The sequence below is a fragment of the Lacerta agilis genome, chromosome 14, assembly GCF_009819535.1.
Source record: "Lacerta agilis isolate rLacAgi1 chromosome 14, rLacAgi1.pri, whole genome shotgun sequence".
In the NCBI taxonomy this organism is placed as follows: Eukaryota; Metazoa; Chordata; class Lepidosauria; order Squamata; family Lacertidae; genus Lacerta; species Lacerta agilis.
Genome location: NC_046325.1, coordinates 48227401 through 48250671, shown reverse-complemented (window position 1 = coordinate 48250671; position 23271 = coordinate 48227401). Strand labels below are relative to the sequence as shown.

Below are 23271 nucleotides of genomic sequence, written 5' to 3'. Positions count from 1 at the left end.
CTATTAAGAATGGCAGTAAAGCTGATCAATCTCTTATTTTTCTACAGAGGAGATACAGCTGAGCTGTATTCCACAGAAAACAAGACTGAGGACAACTGCTGGCAAACCTCCAAGTGAAGATTGCAGCTATTATTTCACTGGATTGTAAGTTCAACACAGTGTGGTATTTACTCAAGAATAAAGACAGGAAACCACCTTATTGACTAGACAGTTACTCTTCAGCATACATGCATAGAAATCTTTCAAATAAATAAATACATTATATTTGTTGTCCTTTTCCAGGAAATATGTTAATTATATCCTTTTTTCTCCCTTAAAAGAAGCAACATTTCAGCACTATTTAGACTCTGGCTCACTGGAACATGATGGTTGATGACATCATTTGTAAAACAATGAATCTGTATTTAATATTTTCTACCTTTGTTTTCCTTCAGCAAACAATCTGACAATTAAGTTATGTCTGCTTTACACTGAGTGAACAAGAAAACAACAAATTTTCTTTATTCTGGAACTATTTAACCAACATAATGAATCAAAATGTTGTTTAAGGTAATGATCCAGACAAAGTAGATAATTTCAACTGGCAGTATTTCAAATAGATATTTGGGTGGGGGTTTGAACTGCCATATATCATGTTTGTTGCAATCTTACAGAAATAGTAATACATAACTTCAATGACACAGAGTGTTTTGGGTTTTTTTTTTTTAAAAAAAAGAAAAATTGTGGAGGCTAGGAGTGAGCTGCAATTTCCCTTTTCTGTGAGGACAGGGACAAGTGGGGTCTCAGTTTTCTACTAATGGAGGACATTCAAAAATAAAATAAAAGTCAATAGCCATTTAATTCCCTTCAGTTAAAGGCTGAATTCTTACGTTTGAGGTGCATCTGTTCCATATTAAGACATTGTTCAATAATAAATAATCAAATTGAGCAACTGGATTCTTTTTAGCAAAGCTACTAGCACATGTAGCCTCCACTGTAGGAAAAAAGACAGCAGAACAAGACAGAGAATTAGGCATATAGGAATGTTTGCGATCTGCTACCAGTACAGACGAGGTGTGGTGAGAGAGCCCTTGGGTGCGGTTTCTTGCTCAGAATGCTTCGCTGCTTCCTTTTCACTGCCATAAAGCATGAGGAATGTAATGAAGTGGTTCTTCACTGCAAGAGTCTCAGTCGATGTCAAAAGTGGATCCTACAACACAGCTTTCCAACATAGTCTTTTTGGCATTTACAGCAACAGGTGAGGCTTGTCTTGCTCACCCCTCACAGGTGAACCTTCAGGCTTACTTGCTTCCTTGCACTTTCTGATCATATGTGCCAGCATGCTTATACCCAGATACATAGCCAGACGTATCCACCAGATCTTCACGTCCTGCTTTGCCTTTCCCTTTCCCAGTTGGATCAAATCTCTCTTTATGGGAACCAGTGAAACGTGTTGTGTCTGTAAGCCGTGAGACAGTTGGAGATGAAATGGCTTTCTATTAATGGGGAGAGAGAAAGACAGACAGAAGAGGGCATTAACAATGTAAACAACACACACACACAAACACAAACACAAACACGTGCATGAATATATACATAAATCAAGGTACTAAAACTTCATGGTCCTGAGGTCTTCTGTTCTGCTTTGCTTGTTCCTTGCAGACCACCAACCATGACTGACTCATGGGGTTTGGCTACCCCAAACCAGACAGGATGGGGTTTTTTTTAATGCTCGGTCAATAACTGGGATCAATGAACCCTCACAGTGCTGACAAGTTTTATTCAAATCTTCTATAGCTCCATGCTCCAGCAGTTCCTCAAGCATAATGAGATGTGAATTGCCATTTGATGTTTCAGCTGTCCTCCTAAATCTGGTGGCGGTGGGGAAATTATGTTTATATTCATAAGTTGGGGGGGGGGGGAGTAAATTCTATCCCTGGTCTACATGAACACTTCTAAAACATATGATCAAATGGCAGCCGGCGGTTTTGCTGGTGCTTTCAAATACTGTGGGAACTGCTTCTTGAAATGCCCACGTTGTTTGACAGCTGAACCACCCATGATGTAAACATCCCAAGAGATTTAGCTCCTTAGAAGACCTGTGTCTAGAATCAATAGAACTCTGGGATGAGTTTTAAAACAACATTGTTCTTGTAAGTGTTACGTTCTTTACATTGTGAGGTATTCTTGACCTCTTGGCAAGTATGTTGGAAAGCTCTCAACCAAGTTTTAATTTATTCACCTTTACTTCCAAATGGTGTCATGCTTAGTGCAATCCTTGGGAATTTTTATTTTTGTGACTTTCTTTGGAGAATTACAACAGCAAAAAATAGATTGATACAGCGAATTATGCAATCAATCCTAAGCTTTTTTAAAAAAAAATTACATAGTGTCATCTATGTAGCATAAAATGAGTGATGAGATCTCTGTCTGAAAGGTCTTAGACAGAAAGGAAAGTGGGAGAGGGAATTGTGTGAATAATATATTATTATTTCAGTGACAGCAACAGGTTTAATTACAGTAGGCTATTAGGACTGGAATTTAATGTGAACAGAGTTTGCTTCTACATCGTTGCAGAGGATTGTGGGACACACTCTCAGTTCACAGGGAGAGTTGGCCATGTCTAAGCATGAATGCTTGGACAAGGAAGCTACTTCCAGCTTGATAGCTAGACCTTAACCACCCTGCTCTAGGGGGAAGACTAACCTTCCCGAAGGGCTGGCCCAGAATGTTTCGCTGCTTGATGCAAACCCCACTGCAAGCATGCGCTGCTGCCTCCTCCTCATCCACCACGGACATACCATCCTGCTGCCATGCCCCTGCCTCCTCCACCCTGGGTGTGCCCTGCCACCACGGACACCCCTCCTTGCCACTGCCACAGGGGACGGCTTTGGTACGCCCACAGAGGAGGAGGTGGTGGAGGTGTGGCAGCAGAGATGGAAGCATAGTTGCACAGGCAGAGGAGTCGGCAAGCGGCATGCTCCTTGGGCACAGGTCTGCCGCCCGAGGTGTCTGCCTCAGCTTGCCTCATGGGTGGGTCAGCCCTGCCTGCCTGTGTGGCACAGCTAGCCTTGCCACAGCATTTTCTTACTATCTGGCCATCATATTAGGAGGCCACTTCAAAGGTTTTTTAATTAAAGCACTGCATTTGTCTTCAGTGCATTTATGGGAGGTGACCATGCAACACAGTCCAATATGTCCAGGTTGGCTCCCCTGCAGCTTTCAATACTGAAAAGGAAAGTCATTATTTGGGTTTAAAATAATTAATTAAAAAAATTAAAACAAGTTGCCCCTTCAGCATGCAGCAGAAATTTAAGAGGGATATCTGATACTTGAGCAAATGCTATTATTTTCACTGTGGACTGGTGCCAGTAGAGATTTTGCCAGTGCCGAGAAAACAGTAAGAGATGCAGGACGGACGTAGCCATGAGGCAAGGTGAGGCAACTGCCTTAGGAGGCAGGATCCATGGGGCAGCAGATCCCATATATAGATCTTTAGTCTCTCCCCCCCTTGTTCCTGATGTAGGATCTTCACTCATCCATTCTTGCCTGGTTTGCCTCAGGTGCCAAAATGTCTTGGGCTTGCCCTAAAGACTGGGGATTCCTTCCAAATTGCTCCTAACTGAGTAAACATTGGGCTTTCCAAAGTCCACCCAAAGGCATGATGGAACATTGCCACGTCCTTTTTCAAAGCTGGTGGCTGCAAGCCTTTCTGGCCACCTCTTAGCACAAATCATTCTGGGAGACAGGGTGATTGAACATTCTGCCTCTAAAGGCATCTACTTCAAAAGAAAAATGGAATTTGAGCTAGGAAAATCCATGGCTCTGCTGGACGTGCTCAAAAGAACCTCGGAGATAACAATTCAAATGGCGTAAGCGTTTCCATTCCTTTCTTTTTCACCGCTCATTGTGGATGCTGTGAAATTTATAGGTTGGATGGAAGAGTTCAAGTGCCAGCTGTTCTAAACGTGATTAATGTCCACCATGCTTTGCATATATATCAACCAAGGCATCAAAGAAACAGCAAAGGTCTCCGAAACAACAGTGGGGTCAGCCTTTAAGAAACCAGAGATTCAGTTCTTTGCAGTTTTCCTAATCCATAGCAATCAACCATGTACATGTCACATTATTCTTAAGTCAAATCTCAGCTTGTCCAGTAGCTGTGCAGTCAGAGGCTTCTGGTGCGAGTGCTTGGTAACAGAAAACACTGTTCAAGATTGCATTTTGAATTTGGGGCACCTTTGTGTACATATCACGCTTTGAAGTCCACAGGTCCTAAGAGGCACTGACCACATTGCATCAGTAAGGGGGGTTCTATTCCCAGGCACTGGAACAGGTTGTCCTCCTTCACTGATCAATCTTAGGCTTTCATCTTACCTGTTGAGGTAAGAAGCAGAGTGTGGCCCTCCAGCTCTGCCATCACCTCAGCAAACCTCTCGGCTTCAGTTCAATTTCTGTAAAGTGCCATGGGTCTTGAACCAGGAACAATGGCATAGCTTTCTCCCGGTAGTGAATGGGGGCGGGTGGGCTGCCACGGCTTAACTAACCTCCAGTTGGTTGCTACCGCTTACAAGGAGATGGAGTCAGTGGAGACACCAGCGTGTTGCAAATGTACTGGCTCTGCTCTGCTGGCATATTTGTATTGTGCCAACCTTTCTCCTCATCTACAGCCTGGTATGTTGCAGAAACACAACTGACCAGAGGTTAGGTGAGCAGTGGCAACCCACTGCTGCTTACTCCCCACACCATCGTGGCATTTGGTAAGTGAGCCTCTGGTGCCCTTAAACCCATAATATAATGCACTGTTGATAAAGCTGGTGTGAAAGAGGTAGTGCCACTGCTTACTTGGCAATGCCATGGGCTGGCGATGGCTCACCTTGCTCTGTTAATCTTCAGAATTGGCCCTGTATTTTGAGAGTAGAAGTAAGCAACTCATTTCCACAGTTAGGACTGAGCTGCTACTTGGTGATCTGATACCATGTGTGGCTTATAATGCACCAGAACATGCAGCCTTTTGGGGGTGGGGGGGATAGGTAAGGAAAGAAAGCCACACTGTGATTGCTCCTACGTATACAGTAGGGTACATGGAATTTGCCCTCTCCTGCTGGGTTGATCAAAACTTCAGGACTCTTCTTGTGAGAAGAGAGGCCTTAGAAAAGAATGTAAGAGTTACTGAACATCAGGATCCCATACCGTGACTCCAGCTATGACGGGCGCCTTCCCTTCAATGAGCTTGTGCATTTCTTGCACCGCTTCCTCGTTGCTCTTGTCTTTGAAACGCTTCTTCGAGAGCTCCTGAAGTGCCTCCTTGAACTGCTCAAAAGTAATTGTCCTGGATTTCCCCCTAAAGCATACAAAACAAAAATGGGAGACGTTACAGAAACATCTCAATCTACCTGTGAGGATTACTCCACAAACAATATTTACCATGTGGGCCACTCAATCGCCTGGTTTCCATGTCCTATGCAACTCTTTAAAGAACATCTAAAGTTACGTTTCAGCTCTAAAACAGTTTTACTGTCCCCATAGGTTGCCTTCTATGCTTTGGAGAAGTCACAGATCCATTTGATGTCAGAAAGACAGTACCAGTAAATTGTGCGAGGCACCTTCCCCTTTGCTATCAACCTTCGTTATTAACAATGTAATGCCACTTGGAATATTTTGGGAAAACTTCACTGCTCTGCTCCAAATTTCTCAAAACTTGAGGCGGCTCTAGGTGAGTATATGAGGTCTTAGTATGGGAACAGGGGGAAGGGCAAGCACACACAAACCACTCCACTATCCCTCGGTCTGTGGGTTGCCCTTCAGAGGGAAAACATCAGTGCTCAAACTTCAGCTTCAAATTTGTATTCAAAAAGAACTTATTTTAGCTGTCTTAAATAGTATTACTATTTTTTCAGTTGTGCTCTTGGATCATTCTTTTATCTTAACTACGCGCATGAATATTGGCCGTGATCTAGCTAAAGTCAATCGCAGGCCTTACAGTGAAACCCTATGCTTGTCCACTGAAAAATAAATTCCAGTGAGTTCAGTTCAATGGGGCTTACTCCCAGGTAAGAGACATAGGATTGTAACCTTGTCCAATGGAACAAGCTTGTTGCAACTTTCTTAATCCCGTTGTTTTCAGTGGGACACAATCTTATGGCGGTTTAGTTAGAATTTAGTTCTGCGATGCTCAGTTGGGGGGCTTACTATCAAAAAATGAGAAGAAGATACTTAGTCACAAGGAACTTTAGTTGAATTGTGGTAACTGGCTTTTAAGAAAGTAAAATGGCAAGATGATCCCAGGAGGTATTTTGGGGAGACTTTTGATATGCAACAGAAATGGTCAGGGTGGATTTTGATTTAAATCACGATTTAAATCACAGTTTTCTACATAAAGACTAATTCTTGCTGGTATAAGTTTAATATGCAAGTAGATGAAGATTTTTAGAATAACAACTTTTCATATTAGTTTTTTTATCCCCAGTTTAATAGGTTAATCATTCATATTTGGACAACTTTTCTGTTGTACTTAGGAAGGAGAAAAATAATCATTACCTTAATAATAGCAATTTAAATAGATTTATTAGATCCATTCCACTCCAAACAATCAGAAAAATGTTGTTTCTATTCTATTCACTGAATTTCTTGAAACTTAACACTGAAGGGGTTGATTCTGTATTCATAGGTTTGTAGAACAATAGGATTAAGGTCTTTTTCTCAACTCTGTTCATGTTATAACATTTTTGCTGTGAAGAAGAAGCATGTGATCTCTGCTGAGTCAAATTCAGTTTTGAGAACTGCAAAAGTAAATCAAGCATCTATGATAATATCTTGTAGGCAGAGAAACTGCCCAATAATTTTATAAAAACCTCTGGAAGAGAATAAATGACATTGTGAATGGATTAATGGAATTTATTTACCAAAATAATTAAACATATACAGCCTTATTCTACATAATTAAAAAACTAATCTTTATTTCATGATTGAATAACCTTTGGGTGGTAATATATTTTCCTCAAAAAGCATTTTATTTAAAAAAAAAAATCTGATTTAAATAAAAAAAATCATTGATTTTTATCCACCCTGGAAATGGTTGTCTTGAGCATTTTGTGACCTTTTTTTTTTTTAAGCAAACTTGGTGAACAGTGTTCACACAAAAAACATACAGGTCGCACCTTTCCCATTCTGCCGTGTTCTTCAATTACAATGCATAACGATAATTTTTTGTTGTGTCGTAATTGACTGGCAGGTAATTTATCCACCTGGAAATCTGCCCTGAGTCTAATCAAGTATCATCCCCGTTCTTGTGCAGATGCCAAGAGATCTGTGAGGAGCACTTAAGTCATGACCTTGGTCTTAGAGCAATGACTTCAGCAGAGGAGCTGTGCCCTAGCTCTGTGCTGCAGCTACACAACCTCTCCAACTTCACAGAGGAAAAGAGGGCCACACTTTTAAAACCCCTGCTCTTCTCGCACCAAGGATCCACACATGAGCTTGTCATACTTGTTGCACATTTTATTCAGTTAATCCGTTACCAGCTACTGAGACAGTGATTTTAGCTGAGTTATTACTTTAGTAATCAGTCCTCTGTATATTCTCTTCCTTGTCATTTCTCTGGTTTCAATGGCTTTTGAAAAGTTATCTGAAACATACTGCATTTCTCAGCTCAAAACTCGGGACGAACCAGTCTGACTGTTCTGTATGTCCACTACATGTGATCTAGAATTTCCAGGCTGGAGCCTTTCTCGCTGTCAAACTAGTTCTTGTTCCTTCTGCTGTATTTTTCTGAATATTTAAACCTGCATTTTAGGAAAACATAATGAGAGATAAAAATACTTTGATGAAAATGGTGTGATCTTCTTCTCCTCCTCCTCCTCCTCCTTCTCCCCCCTCCTTATCTCCTCTCCTTCTCATTTGTACAAATCACACAGAGTAGCCTAAATTTAAAATTTAAAAGCATTAGCAGGAGACCTCAGACATTGTAGTACTGATCTGCCAGGGTCTTCGCAGAAGTCTGTTCACATTAAACTCTGTTCAGTTATAGCATTAAACCTCGCTTGGATGTATTTTTCTTAACCTGGTTGCTCTGCAGATGATCCAGTTTTCATTCATCTTTTCTACTTCCCAGCAAGTCACCAGATGTTCTTCCACCCAGTTTTAGCCAAGGTTATGTCCAATCACTCCTTAAATCAGACAGGAAGGTTTAATGAACTGGAATTAGCATCTTCCCTGGATGGATAGCCCACTTACAACCTAAGTTCTCCAAACTAATTTTAATTAACCTGGGTGCTGTTATGTGATATAACATTCAGCCCAGTTTGAGTAAAATAAATTGCCCTAAATTAAGAGATGTGTGTACAACCATGGTGAGTATTTGGTGAAGATATTGCTCAATATCTTTGAGGATTTAGCTTAGAAACTGAGTAATTAGGTCAGGCAGTCACTGCCTAACTGGCTTATGCTCGTGTTTCTGTGTGGTACGACTATTGACGAATAATTATGAGCCTGGGGCAGATTCTGCCTCTTTCAAATCCCTGAAAGTGTAGAACTGGATCAGAGTATTCAGCCTTTGCCTGTCCTCAGTTCACCTTCAGTTCTCCACAACATAGAGGGGGGTGGAGGAGAGCATGGAGGGCTCAGAAGCAGTTCGTGAATTTGTGTGACAATGTTAGATGCCACTACAGAGAAGGCAGATTCCTACTAAAAATGAGGAAAGGTGTAAGACCATTTAGAGGTGAAGCCAGTTTGGAAGTCCCCATAATAATAATACATGTAGATTGCTTTTCAAAACAAAACAAAAAGGGGGGGGGATTCAAATATATGATCTCTCACCGGTGTTTTTTCCTTTTAAATAATGAATTGTGGAACTAGAGAGCCAGTCAGAAACACAAAATTCAAAGATAAGCCGTTTAAGAAATGCACCACATTGTGAAGAAGAAAAGGAAATACAGGAGAAAAGAGAACAAAAACAATTATGGTGTAAAAAAAAAGTATAAACCAAACTTTGAGGATATAAACTCAGTGATAATGGTCAGTAGTTCTGACCAGAAAATGAAAATCAAGATGAAAACTGCACTACAACAGGACAAAATGAATAAAGCTGTGTAAATAAGAGAAATAAAATTGGGAAATTCTGAAGCTGTGGGGAAGATAGATTTTTTTTCTCTTTTCCCTGGGGGAAAATTGTCATTTTAAGAGGGGAAAAAATCTATATATTCAACAGTCCTATAAAAAGGTTTAGAGGTTATGGAATATGGTGCATAGCATATAAAATATCTTCTTCTGGATCAAATAATGCGTAAGTCTGCATTATGATAAATCCATGTATGACATCGTGCTGACACTGGCATATTAGTTAACCCTGTTAATTCTGTCTCTTAATTGGCTAAAAAGAAATATTATTTTATCTGTTTCAGGGTGCTGAACAGGCTTCCTTCCAACTCAGTCATTCCCTGTGTATGGTAATGGCTGCTAGTTGGGTAGTTTGGAGTGGTAAAATAGTTTGGGATGCTTGATGGCTTCAGTTGCATAGACTGCATAAATCTATTTCAGTGAAGAGGCAAATCTATGACTTCCAAGATGTCAGCTTGGAAAGCACTGTGAACAGGGCCTTTTCAGCTATGTCCCCCTCCCTACCATTGGAACTCTCTTCTTAAGGATACCTACTGAATACCTTCCTCAGGGCCTCAGATTATGATCGCAGGTTCCAGATTGCTTCATATGGAGAGAAGCAGTCCTTGAGGTTTTAAGACGTTCATAGGTCAAAGCCAGCACTTTGAATTGGCAGCCACTGCAGTTGGGCCAGAATTGGTGCTATATGCTCAAACCATCTTTTCCCAGTAAGCAACCTGGCCAATGAATTTTGCACCAGCTGAAGTTTTTCAACCGTCTTGCAGCTGAAGAGGTGAACAGGCTACAGTGCTGCATTTCTTTGTAACTTATGAAACTGCCTTGGCTGCAACAGCTCGCAACTGCTCTTTCTTTGCCTGCAAAGCTCATGGCAAACGGCAGAGCCAGGAAACGACATCTGTATTTTGTCTGCCAATCAAGCTGAACAAGTATTCCAGTTCCAAATATGTAACAGAAGGAAGCAGAAGCCGGCATTAAGGGAGTCACCCTCAAAGCTGCACAGCCCCAGCCAAAGCTGTTTGGTTGATAAATCACATTGTTGTGGCAGAAAAGAAAAGGGAACCTCGCCGGCAGTTTGTCCCACGTCCTATAAAAGCCTGCAAACTGCTGTTGTCTTAAATTAAAGGGGGCTCTGTGGACACACCAGCATGTTCAACAGAACCAGTGCTGGAAGGAATCTATCTGGAATATTAACCTCTAACCAAGAAAGGCCAATTTAGAATAACCAAGCAAAGCACTCAAACTAGTATGGAATGTGTTGTCACTCCAAGCAACAAAGAACTGTGATATAAACAGACCACAGAAACATCTCCAAAAGTAAACACAAAGCAGAAAAAATTCTCCAAACTGAAAAGCATCAACAGCTGCTGTTTTCAATACTGTAATTTTCTGCTGCTTTATCAACTTACCATTTTGCACATGAGAGTGAAAAATGAACAGGAGAATGACCTGGACTAGTGACTCCACACCACTGGTCCAAGTGTCAGATTTTAAAGCCATCCTTGTTAAAGATTTTTTTTTAAAAAAAGTTAAGTCCAGTCAAAGGCAACTATGGTGTGCAGCACTCATCTTGCTTCAGGCAAAGGGAGCAGGCGTTTGTCCACAGACAGCTTTCTGGGTCATGTGACCAGCATGTCTAAACCACTTCTGGCACAACGGAACACCGTGACAGAAGCCAGAGCGCACGGAAACGCTGTTTACTTTCCCACCACAGTGGTGCCTATATATCTACTTTCACTGGTGTGCTTTCGAACTGCCAAGTTGGCAGGAGCTGGGACAACAGGAGCTCACGCCGCCGCACAGATTCAAACCGCCAACCTTCCAATCAGCAGGCCCAAGTGGCTCAGTGGTTTAGACAGCGCCACCTGATTCCCCCTCGTTACTCCATCCTTGTTAAACCCCCTTGTTACAGCCTTTACCAAAGGTGTCATGGGCTTTGAAGACGCTCGAGCTCAGGATGAAAGGGAGAAACATGCTCAAAGGAAGTCACGTTCGGCAAACCCTCGCCCTGATCAACTCCCACCCGGAAACCTATGTCCCCAATGTGGAAGGACATGTGGATCCAGAATTGGCCTCCACAGTCTCTTATGGACACACTGTTAAAACCATGTTCATAGAAGACAATCTTACTCAGCTACGAGTGATCGCCAAAGAAGAAGTTACTCCATCCTAGTTACTGAGAGCTGGTCCTGCAGCGAGACTGATTATCCTCCAGGGACAATTAGTCTGGTTATTGTAACATACAACAGGTGTGCTCTTTACAGACAAGGTAAGATGGAAGAGCAGGTGGGTATATCACGCACCTTGAATAAAGCTCAGTTTTCATTATCTTACCTCAGTCCAACTGCACCTTATTTCCTCATTTACAGTACTCGCTCCCCGTATAACACATTCAAACAGGAGTTATATAGGCTTGATTTGCACACAACACTGAGCCAAACTATGGCAATGCATTTGGGTTGGGGACACGTAAAAAAAAAACAAATTCAATTTGCCCCTGGTTGTCATGTCGCCTTGCTACCTGCAGCTAAGCCATAGTTTGGCTTAATGTTACATGCTAACTGGGCCAGAGACTAATTAGCCTGGGGGCACTGGACCTTGAGGAGTGATGGGAACTTAAATTTCGTGGTCCTCAATCTGTCTTGTTTGTAGCGCTGACAGACTGAGGACCATTTATCCAAGAACACGCAATCATGCGATACAGCTTTTCCTGGTCTGCATCACTTCAGACTGCGTATCTGAATGTTTCCCAACTCTCTGCACGTAGAAAACTAATGCATCAGGGGGAAAGGTGCAGACCAGAAATCTCCCGGACATTTTCTGCATGCAAAGAGGGGGGGGGGAGGTTGCGGAGAATCCTGTGACTCTTTCGCCTCAAGTAGTTCAGTTCATGAGAAACTTCGCTTCACTTCGCTCATAAATGTAACGTTAAAGGCCCAGTTTATACACAAACAGATCATGTGCAACTCTGTGGTGATTTGTGTAAATTATTGTCTGGGATCAAAGGACAAAGAAGTCAGTTTGGTTCCCATGGGGAGAAAATGTTTAGAGCTTCAATGCTTTTGCCCCTCAGAGGCCACATTGTTTGGTGTTTAAAAAAGAAGAAGAGGAGAAGGAGAGAAATAATTTGCTGGAGGAACATGAAAGGAATGAAGGAGGAGAAGGAGATGACATGGGGGGGGGGGAAGACCTTGACATTCACTTGCAATGCATTTGCTGCTATTAAGGCACCACAGCTGTTTATTAGTAAACATCTGCCAAAATGCACAAACTCATATTTCATGCTAGGGCTCAGCAATGTCTGGTTCTCAACATCATAATATATCACCTGCTAAACATTGTGATATAGCAATATATTACGATGTCTGAAACAAGGATGGAGCGACGTAGAGGGGAACGGGGTAATATCCTGGCAGCTGCTACTATTTAGGAGTCTAAAACTGATAATGTTTTAAATTACCTTTAGCATATTACTACAACTGTAATTTTATAGTAGAGATAATTTTAAATTAACACGTTTTCTCTAAAATTAAAGCTGCAGAAGTGATTAGTAGCACAGATATCGAAGTTAAGGGAAGAGAATGTTCCCTAAAACTTTAATTACATTACTAAACAAGGAAGAAGCCAATTCCGTGTCATACTTTTACATATACAAATATACTTCACTATCGAGTTTCAGTTGAACGTGTGTATATATCCCAGAACACCAGTTATTTGACTGTTTGTTAATTTTCTTTTATAAACCAAGTCAAACCAGAAAGAATGGATAAAATTTTACAGAACAAAATAATAGAAGGGAGAAGGGAGACAAAAACACACAAACGAACATGCAGAAGGGGAGAACGGAGGGAAGAGGCTTACAGAAGAGGGCAAGGTTTATTTTTATTTTTAAACTCAGAAGTAAATAAGCCCAGTTTATTTTTCACAGGACTAGAGGTTTCCAAGCAAGCCCTTGCTGAGGGCAGCAGCCGTTCAAAGGGCACAGGGTTTTGGGGGGGAGGTGAGGTGGAAAGGGCTTCCTGCTCTTCCAAGGGCCCCAGTGAGGCTCGGGTGTCAGGTGGGCCCTGCCGGCAGAGGGAGCCCAACGGAGGACGAAAGGGGCTCCCAGAAAGACGTCTAGAGCTGGCTCAGACTGTGCATTGTAGATGGATATTGCCTGTTACTGCTGCATTGTGCCACTAAGTGCTCAAGTCAGAAATGAGGAGCCTGTGGCCCTCCAGATGTTGCTTGACTGCAACTTCCAGTCAGCACGGTCAGGGATGTTAGGAAATGTAGTCCCGCCACAGGCTCCCCATCCTAATCAACCAACCATTCTGGAAATGCATGGGGAGGTGGAGCACGCTCTGTCCAAAACACGTGCATTGGGAACATTACCTTAGAGCAATTTTCTGTTAAGCTTATATTGAAATGAGAACTGCTTCCAGAGTTTCTCTCAGACTTCTACGGAAATAATAAGTCCAACATCTTGAGCTCATTTAACCATGTATTCTTTCATTTGCTCAGGCTTGCTCTCATATTTGTATAGTCTTAAATTATCCATACTTTCCCCATTTTTGAGATTACTTTCTCAGACGAACGGCTTGTTCTCAGGTACTCTAGAACTGAAAGCACTCAAATCATGGTGGAATTTGCAGGTGTGTACATCTTATTTCAGAGTCCTCAGTCATGTTATTGTTGTTGTTAGTATAACAATTATTTTATAAAGTTTGTATATCTAAATACCGTAGGTTGCTCCTAACTGGGAATTTTGTGGCTCACTACTGGCTTGTTATAGGCCATTGGCTATTTGCACCCCTTGAGAGGGAGGAAGTGGGGGGGGGGAAGCTGCTACGGCAGTCCATTCCTGAGCCTCTTAACTCACCCCCACGGCACCCTTTCCCCTTCACATTTCTCTGCCACATCCCTTTGTAAGATATGCAAGAGCACGTGGACAGGTGATGGCAGTTACCATCCAAGTGGCATTCAGCCTGCCTTCCTGCTATGGAGCAATTTCTCAGGCCAGTGGAGGGATTGCTGAAAGCGTCTAAGCCATGCCTCATATGCACTGCCCTGGGGCCTCTTGTGTTTACTGAGAAGTATATCCAAACAACGCAGCATTTCTTTAAACAATATAGTTTCCCACTATTGTTAAGCGCAGAGCAAGTCAGCAATTGAACAGGATTAACAACAGCACAATGACCTGCTGTCCTGTTACAAGGCCACTTGCTCATCATTTTCATGTTTCCATTTATTAATTCATTAGGGTTTTTTTTTTTGTGTGTGTGTGTGTGTGTGTGTGTGTAAAAGAGGCATTATCTTGTGGGACATTAAATTAGCTCTATTGATATTAAATATGAACAAATAAGAAAAAGGTTGCCATTGACTACAAAAACAATTCATGTACTGATTTCCTTAATTTAATAAGCCTATAATCCTCACAGCTGAATGTATCAGAATAAAAAAAAATGAACATTTGGCTGGTACCACAAATCACTGCAATGCATGGCACTTTACTGCTATGCTAGATGCCTACCTAGCAGAAGCTGATAACCTCCATAATTTCAAACCAAGGGTGTTTACAAACATACATGGGTTTTGTTCTGTTTTCCATTTCTATTTAAGTCTCCAGTGTGGTGTAGTGGTTAAGAGAAGTGGACTCGTAATCTGGTGAACCAGGTTCGATTCCTTGCTCCTCCACATGCAGCTGCTGGGTGACCTTGGACTAGTCACACTTCTCTGAAGTCTCTCAGCCCCACCCACCTCACAGAGTGTTTGTTGTGGGGGAGGAAGGGAAAGGAGAATGTTAGCCGCTTTGAGGCTCTTTCGGGTAGTGATAAAGCGGGATATCAAATCCAAACTCCTCTTCCATTGTTTTACCATGTTGTAGAAGCTGCCTGGGGTGGGATATAAATCTCTGAAATAAATATAAAATTTTGAGTTGAGAAGAAAATAACATGCTAGACCAGGCCAAATGCCCATCTAATCCAGCATTTAATTAATTCAATTAATTAATTTGTATACCGCCTTTGATCCGATCACAGGGCAATTCTCCCAGTGGTAACCAGGTGTCTATGGGAAGCCCACAAGCAAATCCTGAGTGCCACAGCACTCTCCTCCTCCCTTGCAGTTCAAAGGCATACTGCCTCCAACAGTGGGGGTAGTTCATTTCTGTAAAACATGGGGAGCTCTTGGTCATAAATGTCAAATGTGAGCGTTCCAAGGAACCTACTTGAGCCTCTTGTATTCGTCATGCTAACAGTTCCAAAATTCCCTTCGAGTTGATGCTGATTCTTGAGCAAGACCCATTATTTTTTCCTTAGCCTCTCCTCAATCTTGCAAATAAAAGCTGCTTTATACATCACATTTTTAAAGGTGTACATATCCAAGATGCTTGGATATAATATGTGTTTCCAAAAAAACCCAACCCAGTATATTTGTAAACACATTTATTGGAGAGGTACATATTCAGGGAGCCATGAGATATAATACCCAGATGATTGCACATTTAGGGCTATTTCCTCTGTGAAACAGCAAAGTGCTCCGGAATCCACAAACATTGCTAACCTATAAATATGTCAGATATCATTGGCACACTGAGAGCCTAGAAAAGAATAAAAGAAGAGCTGAAATCTTTTCCAGCTTATGAAACCTTTCCTCATTTGCCATAGTGAGTAGCGGTTAAAGACGCCTCCAATAAGAAGGAAAGGAAAATGAACATTAATTAAAGACTTTCTAAATATATGAAAAGGGACGCAGGTGGCGCTGTGGTCTAAACCGCTGAGCCTAGGGCTTGCCGACTGGGAAGTCAGCGGTTCGAATCCCCGCGAGGGGGTGAGCTCCCGTTGCTCAGTCCCTGCTCCTGCCAATCTAGCAGTTCGAAAGCACATCAAAGTGCAAGTAGATAAATAGGTAGCGCTCCGGCGGGAAGGTAAACTGTGTTTCTGTGCGCTGCCCTGGTTCACCAGAAACGGCTTAGTCATGCTGGCCACATGACCCGGAAGCTTTATGCCAGCTCCCTCGGCCAGTAAAGCAAGATGAGTACTGCAACCCCAGAGTCATTCGCGACTGGACCTAATGGTCAGGGGTCCCTTTAACTTTAAATATATGAAAACCTGGATGGTTTTTGTTTTGGAGTGGGAATGCCAAGTAACCTTTGCAGAGTAGCATAGCTGGTATGGCTTTATTGTTAATTAAAGAGAGCAGCATTATTAAGTGAGCCCCAGAAAGAAACATAGCATAAACCAGACCAGCTACATCCTGATCTCGAGCTAGGACCTAGGAAGAATCTGCAAACAAACAGAAGACAAGTACTCATCCATTCTGAACAGCAAGAAACACCAAGAGAAGCCTCAGACATCTTCTAAAAATAGTGGAGTCATAACAGTGGGACGAACCCACAGGACAGGAACATCTATCAGGCCAGTGAAATTTTAACACCCAGAAGATTAAAAACGAAGCGCAGTGAACCAGATCTACAGTATTCTAAGCAGACCTAGATGAGAGAGTTAGTTGCCAATGCCGCAATGCAGGGGTCTGGAAATTTTAAGAGCCATTCTACAAATTGTGCTGAAGGAGAGATCAAAATTCTGGCTGTGTACTTCAGACTGGCGGGAAGCTAGGGAGAGAAAACAGCATGAAAACCTTTCTTATGTACAAACTAGCATATTAAGGATTACAATGATGCTTCTACCTGGTCTATTAAATTTCTACATGAAGGGTGTACGGACACATGCATGTGTGCTTAAAAGGTGAAGAAAAAGAAAGAAGAGGAGGAATCTTTATTGTGGCCATAGGTCAGCATAAGGTAAAAACACCTACCGGTACATCCATAAGTAGCGCATGCTAAATAGGCAATAGGGCAACTGTAGAAGTTGGGCGTACAAATACTCATTCTCTCAATTATGATAGACCAGCATAAGATAAAAACACATAAAGCACATACATACAGGGTTGTTCGGATCAAACTGGCATCTTTCCTGTCATTTGTTCCTGCAATAAATTAAATTATTAATTGACTCCACCCCCCTAGGCAGGAATAAACTAATGTGAGAGTAAAGTTTGTTTATTAAAGGTGTCAAGAGAAACTTCTAGAAATTTTAGGGTAGCAAGCTGGTGTTGCTTTGAAACTTGTAGTTGCCCATGTGAGAGACCCACACATTTTGTAAATATGTAGTTTATAACAAAAGGCAGCACATGTCCCAGAACAAAGTCCCTACAAGGAACCTGAGCCTCTAAAACAGCTTCACTGAAACTTCCTGTCCCTCAGGGAAGTAGAGAATGTGGAACAACCTTTTTTTTTACAAACCAAATGGTTTCTCTGGAGAAAAACAATATTCAACCACAACACTGAAAGTTGTGTAAGTTTTTGTTGTTTTTTTAAACCAACCCCATTAATAATATGAACAAGCCCTCAGATATTACCAGTGTATTGTGGTGTGGAAATCACCTCACCCATAAAAAGTTAGGCAATGGTGTTGTTATTCAGATCCTCAAGCTTTTGTTTCCAGGAAAATGCTGTGATGGAAACAGGGGAGTTAATCTAACTCAGGTGTCCTGGCTAAATTCAGTTTCTGCCATTGTTGTATTCAGCCTCTCCATTTTCCCAATGAGGAAAAGTTCAGCCATGCTTCCTTCACTTCCTATATTAATCTCCTGTTTAGCAACCTAAAAATGTAAACAGATGCTATAATTCACCTCAGCACTGGTCGCCATGGTGATTTTTCTACAGTTGTTCTGCAGGGGAGTGTTTTGCAGGAAACATGATTGTAATTAAAGAGCTGTTTAAAAAAATCAAAAAATCATGTCCTTGTGAGCTTCACCTCACCCAACCCCACATAGTTTTTCTATGGGAAGTCCAAACAGAGACAGAAACAAAGGGAGCTTCCAGCATTCACTGGTGTCCACAGCTGGAGGTCGGGGAAGTAGGATACTGTACTGTCTTTGAAAATGAGTGAAGACCCCTCACACCCTGGTCTCCAGTGGGTCTTGAAGTGGTGCTCTAGGGTAGGGGTGGCTCATCTGTGGACCTCCAAGTGTCAATGGATTGCCAGCAACCCTGGTCAGTCTGGCCAATGGTGGACCCCAGGCACAATTACCGTACTGCCTATGCAAACCAGCACCCAGCAGGAAAAAGAGGGGCAACAGGGGAATTACCGGTACCGTCTGATCTATGGGCTACTTCTGCACATCTTACATATGAGGACCTGGGTTTCACAAAATTGCACAACAAGTAGAAATGGCAAAAATTGGACAATATTTTAGAGGTGTCCTATTTACTCTTCTGCTTTTCTGAGAACTTAGTGCGTAAAACTAAGTTTCTGTGCTACGTACATGGTTTTAGAAGTTAAAATCTCGTTCCCACATCACTACAACTTTCAAATGGGATAAGTAAAATACCAAGAGATGGAAAAAGGCAAGAGGCGCATGCTTGCATTTCCTACCCCTTCCGGAGTTAAAAACAAAATAAAATCCTAGATATTAACCACATCATAGAATTCAACGTGAAAACTCCAAAGGGGAATGGTTTCATGTAACATCAGCTTCGGCTCCTTTAGCAATACAACTCTCCCTTTATCTATATATAGTACATAAATTTCACACCAATTATCGTCTCTGTCAAAGCATGCAAAGACTGTTTTTTGATGGCAGTCCATTCTGTAACAAGATGCAATTAATAAGCTGCACTGTACTCTTTTGGCCCCAATCCCTTGCTACCTCTTTTAATCATGTCCCAAGCAGATCCAAGTGCTCAGTTCATCTGTTGCTTGGTTAGCATTTAACAAGCCAATGTTTCCATTCTTGTGCCGTAACTCTACTCTCAGGATTTCTGTTTGCCTGGCGTGTAGCTGTTGCAGCCTAGCATCATGATTAATGGATACTCTCTCTGCAGTTGAGAGCGGCCTTCAGGTCAACCTGTATCCACAACACAGCTTCACATTTGCTGAGCAAATGTTACACGAGTAGAAGCCATTTTGATGTGCTTGTTTGAGCAACTCATGCTCCCTTATCCCCCACTGAAATATGCTGCAAAATAAGAAGCACATCACAATCCAATTCACCTCACTTTACCACATAATAACAGCAGCAGTGCAAATAAACAAAACTGGCCCAGTATAATGTGCAACCTCCACAATATTCTGAGCAAAGCTCTTTGGAAGCCTCACAAATTAGTCCCCCAAAGTTGGTAACATACAAGGTGTTGCTTTTTTTTAACTAGCCAGCTTGTCCACACATACATCTTCGTCATCTGCAAAGTAAAAGCAAATGATTAAAAAGTCCCACCCCAATTATACTTGTCACAGGACAGTGACTACGAGCACATAGCTCTGTCATGACTCTTACTCTCAGGGTTGTGGGTTCGAGCCCCAGGTTGGACAAAAGATTCCTGAGTTGGACTAGACGACCCTTGTGATTCTTTCCTATGTACCCACTATAGATTTCAAACTCTAAAAATACAAGAAGACAGGGAAACTGATTTGAGCTTCCATTGTCAGTATTATAACCCAGGTCCTGTCCAAGAACTAATGCTGTGAGCCAACAAACAGATCTCCCAAAATGAGTGCAGTTCTTCAGAATCATCTACAAAATAGTGTGGAAGAAAATTGATGAAAAAAAGTGAGGAAAGCCTATCCATTCCAGGGCACAACCAGCCTTTTAGCAAAAGATTCAGTACACTGGCCGAAGGTTGGTTGGCTTCTTGTTATTAATTCTACAAATTTTGCACTTATTTTGCCACAGCATCAGAGCCTGCTGTCATCACATGTGGAAGTCCAGGCAGTTTGTTTGCCAGCAACAAGATTTGGGGCTGACTGCAGCCTTGGTTGCTAATGACCCTCTCCTGGAACTGGCAAAAATGTCGGTCGGGGATATTTTCCCTTGGCGTCCCCATGCTCAGGCACTGCAGATGTGTTTGAAAACTGGCACTGGACTAGTTCTCTACATACCGGTACTTGGTTTCAGCGGGGAAAACCAATCGCAAATTGACCAGCCTGCTTTCAGGCATTCAGATCATTCAGGCCTGATTTATATGCTCATGAAACAGCTTTGGATAGCATGAACAGCTGCATCGCAGACATTCCCCAATTCAGGTCAACATACATCAGTATCCCAGACACAGCCCAGGACAGAATATAGACCCTATAAAAGACAGTCCACTTAGTATCTGGCACAAAAGGCAAACTCTCTCAAGAGACGCACTGCGTTCTTCTCATCTATTTATTTACTGTATAGCCCAAGGTTAGAACACAAAAGCAATTCTCATGCTGTGCAGGTGCCAACTATATTGAGGCAGTATGCAATCACCCAGGATCTCCAGCATTAAAACTAGGGCTATAGGCTTTAAATTGATCATCTGGGAGGTGGGCCAGGGTGATTGGGTATTTTAGCACCATTTTAATACAGAAATTAAAAAAAATTAAATATTATAAATAGCCATTCCTTAACATGAGAGCTTTCCTGATGGATCAAATCAAAGACACAGGTACTTGAGAATTCTGTTTCCAAGAGCCGTTGCCAAGCAGGATGTAAAGGAGAATAATAGATTCTGGGGACAAACTAGAGAGCAACCACCCAGAGATATGCTGCCTCTGAACCTGGAGGTTCCATTTACCTATCACGGCAAATAGCTTTTGAGAGACTTTGCACCCATGGATTTGTCTAATAGCTTTTGAAAGATCTTACCACACTGTGTAATGGTAAATCCCATAAGATACTACTAAGCATTGTGTCAAGAGGTACCGTATTGGCCTGAATATAAGCCCCACTCCCCCCCCCCAATTCCAACCGTGAAAAGTTGCAAGTGCAGCTTAAATTCGCAACCTTACAAAAATTGGCTTTTACGGTACCGCTGCTGAAACAGACATACGGTAAAACGGAACAAAAAAGAAGTTTTATTGCCAATTTGCGAGCTTGAGACTGTTCATTTGCCATTTACGGGTGTGAGTGCCTGCGGAATTGTGGCAACTGAATAGCGATTTGCGATTTTAGCGATTGTATGGTAACTTTTGCGGGCTTGCAAGATCAAAGGCTTAAATTAGCTCAGAGTTACAACCAACCGCAGCGATTTTCAGCCTGTAACCCAATTTTAAGGGAGCGGCTTATATTTGGGTATTTTCTTTTTTTTTCCTCCCCCCCCCCCGAATTTTAAAGGTGTGACTTATTTGTGGGTGCGGATTATATTCAGGCCAATATGGTACTTCTGTTTTCTGGCCCGAGACAGTTTGGTACCCGAGGCAAACCACAAAATGGTGCCAGGGGAAAAGAGGGAAGTGAAGAGTATATAAGGAACAAGGTGGAAGATAAGGATGAACATCGGGAACAGGGTGGGAGTGTGACACAACTGTTGCTGCCACCATGACAGAAGCTGAGGCCAGATCTGCCGCCCTGAGGTTCCTGCCACCTGAGGTGGTTGCCTCACCTCGCTTCATAGGCCCTGCCAAGGTGGTATAACTACGGCAAGATCCAATTTTCTCAGGAAGAACCACATCTGGTGCAAAAACCGCGGCTATTGAAATGTCCTTCAGGCCGTTTGGGCTTCTAAAAGTACCCCCAATCTCAGACCAGATATTTCAGGGATATTATTATTATTTATTAGGCTTGTATACCCCCTTCATCTGAAGATCACAGGGTGGCTTACGACATAAAGATACAAAATGAGAACTTAAAATACATAATAAAAAGGAGACCAAAGGAAAAAACAAACCTATAGCCCCCAACACATTAAAAAGGTATTGTGCAACTTCATCCAAAGTATTTCTCATGCTTCCTTAAAAAAATGCATTTCTACTAAGATTTTGATTATCTGTTTAATGATCAATTGATTTGAAAGCCAGATGACTGATCACCAAAAACATGGTTAGCACATCTTTTCAAGAGCTGACAGTATGTGTCATTTAGCCACAAGAACAGCTCACCCTATTAGACAAAGCATTCAGAGAGTCTCCGGAGATCGTAAGGACGTATTCAACCAGCACAGCTTTCCTCCAACCAATTTCATAAAGGACTTGTTTTAAAGGAATGGCAATTGTGAAATGCTCACCCCTTTGAAGTCTTGAGCAACAGCATACAAGGAGGGCAGAAGAGGGTTCCTTGCCTAAAATCCACCTACTGCATCTGGCTTACTTGATTTGCTGTAGCTGCTTGCATGATGCAGACATGCTTGCCTCAGGTGAGAAGCTTTTCAAGAGACCCGTGTAACCTGTACAGTGGGAACCAGGCTACAACAGCGGGCAAGTGGAACTTGTGTTGTTGACAACATGGGTGGAAATTTTCAGAAGTCAAGACACATAGGAGCACTCCATGGAAAACCAACTACTTCTCTTTCCCCCCCAACCCGCCCCCCCCCCCCCAGTATTTATTCTTTTGATGGGTTTCCAATTATCTAATTTGGGGTGTGAAGAGACCTAAGTGTATTTATAGTGTCTCTTTATGTTAACATTAATGTTGCTAGCAATCTGGTACAGAAACCCACATTTAAAATGTAACACTTGGTAACATCAGAGAAAAACACATATACAAACAAATGTTTCTATGGAGACATCTATCTAAATAAATGCTCACAAGAGATCCAGGACATGATGTCATTCAGGCCTCCTGTGGCCATAGCAACATGCCAGTATGTGCAGCAATATTTGGATTTTTTCTGTCAAGTAATGGCATCAAATGAGCAACTTTATGGCCATATTTTCAGTGGCATCCACCACCATAGCTTTGAAAATAAAATAAAAAAGTATTTATACAGCAGGCTATTTGATTACTACAACCAGCCAGGCAACATGACTTATGGCATATCTGCAGTATCAAATTCCCGCAAACAGTTGCTGACCCCGATAAAAAGGAAAATTTATATGCCCAAAGCAATATGTCATAGGTTCCTCATATCTATTCTTAGAAGATTTTGGCTCCTCCCTCCCCTATCAGGATATAAAACACACACATGGTCAGTTCCAATGTATTATCAGGAGTGTACAGCTGAGCCAAGGAAAGCTGAGGATTGTATCCCATGCAAGTCTTACTTAAGAGTAAACCCACTGAAATGAATAGCCATGATTAATTCACCTCCATTAATTTCAATAGGTTTACTCTGAGTAAAGCTTGGTTAGATACAATCCAGCAACCTGCATGAAGTTTTCCACACATCTGTGTCTGTACATATTTTGTTTTGCAATATTTATATCACATTTTGCTAGTTATGGGATGGAA

The 23271-nt window shown here is 42.0% G+C and overlaps 1 protein-coding gene across 2 annotated transcripts in view; it reads right to left on the bottom strand.

Annotated features, from left to right (window-relative positions):
* Positions 1-1006: 1006 nt before the first annotated feature.
* TPPP (tubulin polymerization promoting protein) overlaps positions 1007-23271 on the bottom strand; it is a 42051-nt gene continuing 19786 nt past the window's right edge. For both annotated transcript variants that reach the window (XM_033170310.1, XM_033170309.1), the window contains exons 3-4: positions 5173-5323; positions 1007-1475 (exon numbers count right to left, since the gene is read on the bottom strand). In XM_033170310.1, coding sequence (XP_033026201.1) covers positions 1281-1475; positions 5173-5323 — 346 coding nt within the window. In that variant the 3' untranslated portion in view covers positions 1007-1280. The remainder of the gene's footprint in view (positions 1476-5172; positions 5324-23271) is intronic.